At 39.7% G+C, this 12,544-nt stretch overlaps 1 protein-coding gene across 2 annotated transcripts in view; it reads left to right on the top strand.

Annotated features, from left to right (window-relative positions):
• Positions 1 to 12,544, top strand: part of LOC139463362 (cardioacceleratory peptide receptor-like) — a 109,049-nt gene that overhangs the window by 77,224 nt on the left and 19,281 nt on the right. The window contains exon 7 of one of the 2 annotated variants that reach the window (XM_071244616.1): positions 559 to 706. In XM_071244616.1, coding sequence (XP_071100717.1) covers positions 559 to 706 — 148 coding nt within the window. The remainder of the gene's footprint in view (positions 1 to 558; positions 707 to 12,544) is intronic. The other variant, XM_071244617.1, reaches the window with a different exon arrangement.

The raw sequence follows: 12,544 nt of genomic DNA, 5'->3' as shown, positions 1-12,544 counted from the left end.
GATGTATTAAATTATACTTTTGAAATAAGTGCCAATCTTCCAAGATATATGCTTCCCATCACCAAAGTACTTTCCCGAAACTGAATGCTTTTAAGTGTGCAATCGTCCACAAGATTATCCAGATTAAATGTAGCCTTATTAAGCAATCGAATAGAGTGAGTGAGTGATTATTGCTTAACGCTTATCAGCAATTTTGCAGCTGTCTCGCGGCGACAATTGCATATAGAGAGAATGACGGTTTGATAGTATATACTGAGACTACATTGCAAGCTTTTGTGGGCATCATTCTATGCGGTTTAAAGTTTCTGCACAATTATTTGCCAAGATAACGGTTATAAAGTGAAACCTCGTTAATCCGACATGCGACGTTCCTGGTCTCGATCAATGAATCATGGTATAGGAGAAGGTTGTTCAGACATCGTGAGCAAGTGTCCGGATAAACGGGTCCGCATCAAGGTTTCACTGTACTTCTACATCCAGGATTTTTTCCTTGTGTACAAACGCAATCCTTCGATCTCATTGATGGATAATATAAAAGGATGTTCATATATTTTTCAGCCCTACATCACGATAATTGCTATCGTCCTCTTCTTCATTCCCGCCGTCATCATCGCAGTGTGTTACATCATCATCGTCGTCATCATATGGACCAAAACAACACTACAAGTCTCAGCACCAAAAGGCAAGCACCGATATATTAAAAATGGTAAAAAACATATTTTTTACCCTCATTACTCAATTACAGGCGACGAGTGCACGGCTTCCATGGTCGAAAGCTATGAATGAACACACAGAGGGGTACACAAAGTACGTGATCTAGACTACCAGTTATCGGACTTTCATTTTTGTTGAAGCCTCGGTGGCTGTGTGGGTTAGATCGCTGACTTTGTGCTGGCGATTAGATGCCTCACTCTGGCAGTGTGGGTTCGAATCACAGATGGGACTCAACCCCTAAAAGTACTAGAATCTTTACTTTACTTGTGTTTAATGTGTTATCCAAAATAACATTTGTTATATTTAACCACTTTCTAAATGACAATGTGTGTTCATAAACCATTTATTGTTGGAGATTTTGTACCAGCGAAGACGAGAAATACTTTGGCTTCTCGTGCATCCCTGGGAAGAACTGGTCCCTTGTCAATGCAATATATTTCAGTCCACTGGCATGACACATTGTATGGCCAAATAAAGACATTTACGTGTGTGTCTCTAAGCCATGTACACTAAGAATACTCGTGTGGAACTTGACACAACGTTCCGTATTTTAACTTGTGTGTTGCCTACTTGGGTTGAATACTCCCCAGGGAGCTGAGAATGAAAACCGAGTGCACCCTGATCCATTGACCGGGGTAATAATGTCAGCGTTTCGAGCATGGACCTTGTATATGGAGTCTAGCGCAATATAAGTACACACATTATTGTTATTAAGTGTTCAAGGACTGTTGCTCTAAACATCGTTAGTGGTAGAGTACTCTGGTTAACGACTTAGGCAAACAATAAACACAATTATACAATAATCCTTAATTTACTAAAGTGCCACATCTATCATGAGCCGCAAGATCTGTTGAAGCAACTTTATTGACTATTACATTTTCGCTCGTGGCGATTGGGAGCGTGGCGTGGCCTGTTTAACCTATTATGCATCGTACTCAGACGCTGTGGCGTGGCCAGACTGACCTACTATGCATCGCACCTAGACGGTGTCGCGTGGCCTGTTTAAACTTCTATGATTCGTACTCAGACGCTGTGGCGTTGCTAGACTGACCTCCTATGCATCGCACCTAGACGGTGTGGCGTGGCCTGTTTGATCTACTATGCATCGCACCTAGACGCTGTTGCGTGGCCTGTTTGTCCAACCATGCATCGTACCTTGACGCTGTGGCGTGGCCAGACTGACCTACTATGCATCACAACTGGACGCTGTGGCGTGACCAGACTGACCTATTATGCATCGAACCTTGGCGCTTTGGCGTGGCATGTTTGACCTATTATGCATCGTACCTTGATGCTGTGGCGTGGCCAGACCGACCAACTATGCATCGCACCCAGATGCTGCGGTGTGGCCCGATTAACCTGCTTTTTATCGCACCCAGATGGTGTGGCGTGCTTCTGTCGATCACCAGATATAGTATTTTAAAGCACGGTATACTTACTGACGTCATGAAGCTGCAAGATCTATCACTTTTGTATATTTCACGTAAATCAGTCATGCAGCCTACACTATCACCAGTACATGCCCACGTGGTCGTAGCGCTACGGTTGCCAATACGTCAACGTTCCATTATTGGAGTTTCCATGATGGTGACGCTGCGATCGGTTATTTATGTGGACACTGAAGTAATGTTTTCCTTCAAAGGTAGCAGCATCCGAGCCAGAACTATTATGGACTAGGAATGGTATATTAAAACAGTTTATACATGTGCCACCCCAAAATTACGACTTTCAAAGTCGTCTCGGGGACGTCCAGAAGGGCTGCTGTATCCGGTTTGAATGTCGTCTGATGGCGTTGATAATGATTTCCGACAAGAATAGAGGTTTTTCTCAAGATTGTAACTTCTTTTGACTGAGACTTGACTGATGGTTCCACACATGTGCTGGCTAATCAGGATTTCGATGCATGTCTTCTCCTGTAGTTCATGGATCTGATTTAGTGATAGCACTGGGTAGTATTTTTTTAAAAAGAGGGTTAGAGATCTTAGATAAACAGCAACATAGAAGTCATTTGTTTTCATTACTCCTCCTCCTCCTCCTCCTCCTCCTCAATTACATATTTTTTAATAAACAAGGTGAAACCTGAAAATGCAGATAACGAACGAAGTCTAAATGTCACCCAACACGATATCCGGCAGCCGTTATGGTACAAAATACAGTAACACAACACACGTTGACATTCATGTGCACAGTGTTGTTCGCAGTATTAAACACTCTCACCCAGATTGAAAGTGAAAAAGAATTCTGACATGAATTGTCCTACATTTCGATTTTTTCAAAGTGTTTGTTTCCATGTAAAAATCTATTTGGGAAGTTACAGCGCCCACAGATCTCAACGCACGTCTGCTGAAATCCCCCAATGTAAACACATTTTCTTTCAATAATACTCAGAGCTGATCGAATCGTGTTTTTATCCAAAAAGCTTTTTCAAAAGCATTCAGAACTAAATCAATAATTGCAATAGGCGTACGGCGGATCAACAGGTGTTGTGAAGTTTTCAGAGATCAAAAGTTGCTTTTGATTAGGGGACAGTGTTGTTCTTACATGCGGTAGCCTAGCAAGCACACTGATCAATCGGGTAATGGGGGCTTTCATTTAGTTTTCCATCCTTGCTCCCACATGAGATATCATTCAATGACATTCCGTGGAGCATATTACATTCTTGATTATCCATTGGTGGAGCATTAGCATGAAGTCTCATGTTCAAGTCTAACTCGTGTTGTTCTTGCTTAGACTACCTTTAACTAAAAATTACATTTTCGCGAATTTTAAGAACTGCATTGAAATAATTGTCACCATACCAAATTCTTTGCTTAGTGAGAACGTAATGGACTGCAATCTGGTGGCATAGCATCCATGGTAAACTTACAATTTGAAGTCACGTTTAAAATATGATGTCAAGAGAGGAACGCTAACGCCTTAGATTGAACGATAAACGAGAAGTATACTGGAAAAAATACGTTAGAAATCATGCCTATTTGGGGGGATATTTCTGTAGTGAAGGCTGAGCACACACTTTCATGAATACTATCGTCAAAATATGAATGATCCCCAACTTGTTTTGTTCAGTATATTCTGATGAACGCTGTTTCCAATTTATAGTCACAAAAGTAAGGGAACACAAGTTGCAATGACACTTATCTGTTTTATGGCCGCAAAAGTTTGGCTTTTTGATATTTCTCACTCACTCACTCACTCACAATAGCTTCAAGTTGAGGTCAAACATAAATGAAAGTCAATTAATGTTTTCCACAAAGAAGCCTTTGACTGTAAATTTAAAACAAAACGTTTCTTGGTATTTTGTTGATGTTGTATTTATTGATTTTACATTTGCGTTACTTACACTGATATACACTGGTTAAAATTTCATTTTTTATAGTTTAGCTGAAACTTTTATAGATTGCATTTTATGATATTTTCGACTCAATCTCTAGGATATCTCTTGGATATTATATATGTCCACCGTTATATCAAAGTTCATATCTGCCTTGAAGTATTATAAATGAATATAATACTTCAAGGCAGACATGAACATTGATTTAACGGTTAGGGCGTATGAACTAAAACGAAATGTCGAATACGTGGTGTACAGCTGTAATATTCAATATGAACAACATTGGAAATGTTAACAACGATAGAGCACAAATACAGCGAAATACCAACGCAGGACATGACCGTGTACGTGTACTTTGCTGTGCAATAATGTCCTTGATCAATTATTTGAAAAGATATACACCTGTTTTGCAAAATCACCCTTATATTCAGTGTGGAATTGGAAGCAACGAATTATCGATGGATGATCACAATCCTATTTTCCTAATAGCAATACATCGACACGTTCATATATCAATATAAAAATAATTGAAAAAGCTTTATGTTAATTATTTATTTTCGTATTCGTTTTTTTGTATTTCGTAACAACTACACCTTGTTTGAAGAGACACAGCTATAGAGGCGGTGGGGTAGCCTAGTGGTTGAAGCGTTCGCTCGTCATGCTAAGGCCTGGGTTCGATTCCCAACATGGGTACAATGTGTGAAGCCCTTTTCTAATGTCCCTAGCCGTGATATGGCTGGAATATTGCTAAAATTGGCGTAAAACAATGCTCTCTCGCATGAGCGAAATTTAGAAATTTAAGGTTTTGTTTAAGGACATACATGCATTATACGGTTCCTTTGGCCACGGGATCTGCATTAAGTAAGAAATAGACAAAACCTTTGGAAGTACCAAGAAAGTTAACAGAGGTGTTTATATGGAAGGACACTGGACCCTATAAATGTTTGGGCGTTGCATGTATAACAACACTAGTTTTCTTGCAGTGATTTTCTACTCCGTGAACATGAGTCTCTACCCAAAGCTGAGGGTAGCCAGCCATCCAGCCATGAGGATGTATTTGACCATGTCAGAAGTCCTAATTTGGAAAACTTAGTGTAAGAAAGGGAAAAGTTGCAATTCCAATGGGCCCAAAAGAACCTCTGTACTACCTCCTTCATATCAGACACATTCATAAATACGCTCTGTAACACCTAATCTGATATATCTAGGACCTGACTGACGTTGAATTTAAGGAAATTGATGCTGCTACACAATATTTAAGATAGAAAGCAATGATATTTTCCTTGAAAGTATTTCACGTCAAAGCCAGAAAATAACCAACCTCGATAACCAACTATGACGAAACAGAATCATTGGGCGTAAGCGTAGCAAAGTAGCGGTGGAAATTATATGGACAGATCACTGGAAATAAAGGTAAGCATGTCCTGCCCTACAGGTTAGAAATGTCCTCAATACTTATCCCTAGGGGTACATTTGCAAAGGCTCCATGACCTGTTTATAGTCATTCCATCATTCTCGAGGTCACGTTGTTAAAGGAAGGGCATCCACTGGCCGGATTAAATATCTCGTAGTTAGTCTAAAGTTCACCTTTGAAAAGGTTCTCACATGCTGATAATTACAGCGAAGCCGACTTGAATGCTATCACGATCAAGATGCGGCCAGTGTTTAATCTGGAACAGCAGCGCATTGCTAATTAAATTCTGTCTGCAATATGAAAGAAATGTTGTCAACTTGCAAGTAACATCCTGAGCGGCTTAAGTCTAAGCTGTCGTCTTTATTTTTATGATGTCAACAGTTTATGTTCGGAAATAAGGATTTCGTATTGTTTGCTGATTGGAGTCCCCTCAAAGCATACAACACTACCCACATCATTACGTGCGTAAAACGCTACAAAAAGCATCCCAAAACATGTGTCTTATTTTCAAATAAGTTGGTATCCTCGTGTTACGGTCAACTGATGAGACATTAATGGAATACTGTTCAAAGAAGCGTTAAACCCAAACCTGATGTGATGTCAACAATGTTCTTTGGTACTGGGATAGTCAACTGAAGTTAAAGGTTCACTCGTCCCACCGAAAGTCTGTGATCGATTCCCAGCATGCGTGAAGCCCTTTTCTATGTCCCCATGCCGTGATATTACTGGCATATTGCAACCGAAGGCGTCAAACGTTTCTATCACACTCACTCCAACGTTGAGTAACACACAAGACAAAACTTTAGTTTTCCAACACAAACAATACAGGAAAAAACCTGACATATACGGTTTCCCGGAATTATCTTGTTAAGGAACATGAAATACTAGAAGTAACGATGCTTTAGGAAAAGACAAGGATATAAGTTTGTTTCACTATTTTTTAATGCCGGTTCAGCCTTTGATTGATCTTATCAAAAACCTCTTGTAAGCGTGTCCATGGTAATGCTACATACCAAGTTTTTTATAAAACCATTATTAAGTTTTCACAAAATCTAAGATTGCTTACTGCGACGTTAAACAAGATTTGCTTACTCACATTTATATCAATTATCTGTGTGTGGTTTGAAAGAGAAATGGCACCGACGATTGACAAATTCTGACAGAAGGTGAATCAGTCCTGCACGATGGTGCTTAATAAATTCTTACCCTATGGTAATGAATCTTTAAAAAAATAATATATTCAAAACGGTTCTGTTGAATAGTGACAACTAACTTAAAACATCCAGCACCACCACAGCCACTATCCCTTTTTATGCTGCATGTCAAACGGAGAAACATTTAGATGACCCCATATGTCATCTCGGCCAGTATTGGATGTGGATTCACTAGTCTCACTAGTTCACATGACTATCACAGTACACAAAACAACCTGGCGGCGGTCGTGATACTTAAATAAATGTTGCTCGAATCGAATTGAATATGTACTTAACAAAATACATTTAGGATCATGAGTATTTTGGGGGATATTTTTATGACATTGTGTGGTCAGTCTTCACTACAAAAAATATCCCCCGAAATATTCATGATCCCTAAATGTTTTGTTCAGTATATAATTAATATTAATAAGGACGCTATTTAATTAGTCCGACGAAATGTTGGAGAGCCATGTGTGGAGGGATCAGTCGGTATGCGTTTTACAATAAAATCTTACAATCTTACGACTGCATTGGCTGCTGAACTTATAATGTATATACGGGAATAAGTAGAATGGACCAGAATGTCAGAGAAAATAGGAACATATCGAGGAAAAATGATGAATAGGAATGCACTCCGCATTCTGTTTCGCTTCCAAACGAAGACATCTGGCGAATACCTTCATAGCAATACCTTTAAGACGAGTTGTGCGATATACCAAGCCACAGTCTCTCCAATAGTTAATGACCTTTTCGTGTGACTCGCTTGTGAGATATTCATTGGGAACTTTGTCGAATTAATTGCGGGTGATGCGTCTAGCGGTTGGCACAGAAGCTGGTTCTCATTTGACCGAGTCCATGGCCGCATCATCTCATCCATGCAAACTTGTTTTGTCAGTGGAATAGAAGCCTAGTGATGATATTGAATAAGATTAATGTTTATATTGGTCTCGTGCCTCGAATATTTTGGTAATGAAGCCATGATAATTTGCGATATAATGAAATGGCAGACCCAGCACTGGATGTTAACTGCAGAGGCAGAATTTACGGTCATTTCGACACGGCTTATTGTTTAAAGGGCCAAAGATGATTTGATTAACCATGGGTTATGAATGAACAGGGTGTTTTGAAGTATGTATCGACGCACAAGGGCATCTTAACTATATCAGTAAGGGTTTGTTCTGGCTTTCGCAAGGTCGCTGAAAGCCAAACAATCGATATCACAGCCTTGAAGATAGTGGTGCCACCATAAGCGTTGGTCACTGCAGTTGGGTGCTAAATTTATATGTAGTCCGGAAGGAAAGCTCAGATGGTAAGATTCTTAATTTACTTACACAGTTTGAAATAAAGAAACATACTTTAATGAGTAAACGTGGTGAGTTTGTTGTCTGTCATATGATGGTTCTGTTTGACCAACATCGTTACATTCCCAAGTTGCGCAACCTGGTAGCAGGGGATACTTTCAATTGTTTCAGCGTTCAGCAGTCTATAGAATTTAGCTTAGCGCCTCTTTGATGTTGGAAGAAAGTCCTAAATGATGGACGTAGTATTGACCCTGGGCATGGTGCTATCAGACTATAGTTCGCAATCAATTCAAATCTGGAATTTGAACCCACTGTAATCGCACCATGGCACGAATAAGAGAGCCTAGAATTCTCAAAGGGTGTAGTAACATCATCAACAAGACATGGTTAACATGGTACAACTGTTGTCCAGTGGTTGCATGATGACCATTGTCCATGTTGTGGTTATGGCCGCTGCAAAAGTGCTAAAAGTGGTTAAACCCACACCGACCCGTCTGTTGCTGCACTGTGGTGGTCAAACTATGTGTCCCAAATTTAATAGATCCGGGTTCTGGCGTTACCGAATGAATGGCAGAACCTTTCCGAATGGTTTCTTCTGGGAATCATTCCGTTAAGGTCGGCGATGTCAAATCGTCACCACCGCTCGCGGATGTCATTCGACGTTAGGGCCAATGTAGGGAAGAAGCAGCACTACTTTGCTTTTCCAAACCAAACATTCATACTTGGCAACTTTATACTTTCACTCCATAAATGCCACAGTGATATGCCAGGTACTACCTGCATTGTTTCCTATAGCGTGGGCGCCCTTTCCTCCGTCGACTCAATCAGAGAAAATGTATGGCTGAGGGATTGTGCTATTATGGATACCTGTCTTTGAAAAGGACACCAATAACTTCAGTTGGTTTTATATCCCGTTTGACATTACAAGGCAAATGTCGATAGGGACAGAGTTTTATCACTGTTAATTCCACCTTAGCCATCACGTAAGCGGCACATGTATAACTTCCCATCTCTCCTCTATGAAGCCTCGTAATATCATTTGGTATCTTCAGCTCCAAATCTTATGCTTAGATGTATAAATCTTTGGCTTTTCGTCCGCGAAACACAAATTACGTAAGCACCTTCTATCTGCCATGGCACAATATACATAATTTATAGTGTTCACTCGCCGTGCTATTCGTTGCGTCCTTTCGCCATAATTTTCGCGTTCGCCGCTGTACAAAGCGTTCCCTAAAGCGGAGATTATTGAAGGGCAACACAGTAGTATTGCGAATGAACCCGATGGCATAGGGAGGAATGATATAGCACAGCGAGGAAATGATATACATTAAAAGACATGACAGACAGGACTTTGCCTTCTAATATACTGTAGGTATTAAAGTGAAATAAAGAAACATTATGTGCTTATTCTTTGCACACTGAAATCAAAGAGAGGTATGATGATCAAGAGTTGCCAATTTAACCACTCACAGTGTGTCGCAATATTTGCATGGAATAGACCCATCACTTGTGTTGATATCACATCTTCGAATGTATGGAAGCTGTGAGTTGTTGCCTTGGTTGGGTTACCTACCTGGACACAATTGTCTCATTAATGTACGACAGCTCTAATCTACATTTCGCCACTGGTTGTCTCATCTCACTTAATTTAATTTCACTGACATGATGAATGTCTGTATTCTGTCCTCTCATTTTACACTATTGATTTGTTCAGCGAGTTGGCCATGTCTAATGTTCGCGGTAAAAGTCAGAGGTTTGCTCAAGGAAAAACTAATTGATATGATTTTTATCCCCGTAGGTGTACTCGCCCGCAAATGAATTCAAGAGAAATAACTGATTGTTTTGTCATATTATGTTCTCTGCATGTAAGAGAGATGAAAAATGATACAATAATGCATCCTGCAAAAAACATTTCGGCATCAAAGGCGTGCATATTGCTATTTTATTATTATTACGTTGAATACCAAAGCTTTTAGTATCCATATTTATCTAGAAACTGAACGATTTAAACAGATTGTGAAAATGAAAGCAAAGCGACAAAACCCCTTCCATAATCATACGACATAAGCCGTGAGCTGATAAGGCCACATGGAAGTTTAAATTAATATGTCAGGCGCAATTTAAAGTTATTGAATAGTATGGCATGTGACTTTGATCCTCTTTCCCTCCTTCCTCGTTTTTCAACCAAGTGGCAGAATGTCCCTGTTTCCAACGCGACAAGAACTCTGATATTCATGGGCAGTTCTAGAAGAATTGAACTTTCATTGGTAGCTCTTTTCCTCTAACTAGGGAAACGGACAAAAATAAACCTCGCACATCGATTGCTCGGACCAAAAACAAATAGCCTTTCATGACAGCCTCGCATTAACAAAGTATCATGCTCCGACCTCTTTTCATCGTGTCTTTTCAAAACTTCTGAAACACTGTTTGTGTGCATGCAAAATATTTTTCTCACGTTACATTCGACAGGCGATACCAAGCGATTAATCCGCATTCACCTGTTCCAAATATAGGTCACCAGCCATCAGATTCATTTACGATTAAAACCACTCCTGTGTGCCAATCTGCAAGTCGCATCATTGCCATGCATGTTTTATGGAAGCCAGTTTCGTGTTCCTTTTCCACAACGTTAAGCTTTTTAACACCACCGGCTTCTAAAACGCACTCGGATCAATGAAACGATGGCCTTTGCTAGTGAAGCGTCACATATTGGCTAAGATCTGTTGGCATCATTGGCTTCATTTAGCTAATGACAACTATCCTCGCGCAATGCCCCTTTAATGTTAGGAAACATCGCAGCAAAGTGCCAGAATATGTGTTTCCAATGTAAGTAAGGAAGCAGAAGGTAAGGAAGTCTTGTTTGCAACATATTGCAGGTTTGACAAGAACAATATTATCATAACAAACGATGTTTAAACATTGTTTAAAGGGAAAATGTATTTGTCAACGTTTGATGCACTATCGTGATCTTGTATTGTAATATTGACAAAAAGCAATTGATGAAGATAGCATCTTGTTAAAACTGACCACGTATTAATTTCTCAATACTTTGGTTAGCACAAAGGTACATTTTCACAAAATATATCATCACTGGAGATCTTATCACGTCTCCAAATACATCAGCTTTTTAAAAATAACCGCAATTTAATATTTGCATTTTCAATTGAATTCTTCTAAAAATGAAATCAATATCAATGAAAACAAGAAACGAAACATGTTCATTTCCCAATTCATATAAAAACGCAGCTCAGTGATGGATCGAATGCCATCTCTTCCCAGCTCAAGTTACGATTAATTCAGGGGTAATAGAAACTGGCGCCTGGACACACAGCCGTTTCTCCGCCTGATTTAGCATATTTACGTTGCCCATCCTGGCCTTGCGTGTGAACGAACCCTTATGGGTTGTTATATTTGGTTATCGGAAGGTAGGAAGACTGATAAATAACGAATGGGCAATAAACGGAGATTTTTCGCATTTAGTAGTAGTTTGTGTGGGGGATTACAAGCATCAAAAGACTTCAGATCCGAGTTAGAATTCTCGGTTCTAACGCTGAGTCCCCGGTGGGCATTTATGACTATCCTATCAAAGGGTGGGCGATGTACGAAATTAAGTGACAGTGTCAATATTTCAACTTAGGCAATAAGTTGGTGTGTATGGGCTTTGTAGATATGACGTGTCATCACAGCAGTTGCTGTAGGCTCAAATGCCTTCAGCGCCGAATGCTCATAAAACATCATGGTTGTAGAAGGATTACAAAGAGAATATTATATGTGTGGCTAAGCCAGACCATGTTTACGACACGAGTGCCTGAAATAGCTTGCTTTCGCCATGCTGTTATACATAAAGGCAGAGGATATTTTGTCTGTGTTAGTTGTTTTCACACAAATATTATTTGTAGTGAGTAAAAGGATTGACGCCAATTTAAGCGAATTACAGCCATATCACGGCGGAGACTCTGTAGTATTATTTTGCATTGGCAGTGACATTTCTACTGTCATAATTATATAAATAAAAGCGAAAACTCCCTTTCTGTAATCATAAGAAACTTTCATTGTACGATTCCGACTATATCATCAGTATGTGTTTGGTATTAATTATCAAGTAGTGATGGTACCATGTGTTCGCGAAAAGTGAGCGTATCCTGCCCCACTGGTGGCACTCATCACAAACACACGCAAAGACAAGCAAGTGTTCACCTGAAAAATACACGGGAACATATGGTACAATTCATGAAAGGGAATTGCATCGGACAGCAATTAAGTCACTGAAATGTCCACCATATGTCTACCATAAAATGTCTGGACATCTTCGTGGAAAGAGATGTACCTCAAAGTTAACCCGTGAACCCATGCTTGCCATGCCTGTTATAAGAAAGCCAATGGGATAAATTTTGTGCAAACTTAAACATCAGTAATCTTTTACATCTTCAAATGAAGAGGCTTTATGTACTCCCAATTTATGAATAAGAACATGATCACGATTATTGTTGGCGTTGAGAATATATGGTAAAATCTCATGACTTTATCACAAGTTTTCTATTGACATGTGTGTGAATTATGTCCCAGCTACTGTCACAGGATGTATTCA

Source organism: Haliotis cracherodii, unplaced genomic scaffold (genome assembly GCF_022045235.1).
Source record: "Haliotis cracherodii isolate W230 unplaced genomic scaffold, xgHalCrac1.p SCAF_16, whole genome shotgun sequence".
Taxonomy (NCBI): Eukaryota; Metazoa; Mollusca; class Gastropoda; order Lepetellida; family Haliotidae; genus Haliotis; species Haliotis cracherodii.
The sequence above is the reverse complement of the archived record's forward strand: the minus strand, read 5'-3'. Positions and strand labels throughout refer to the sequence as shown.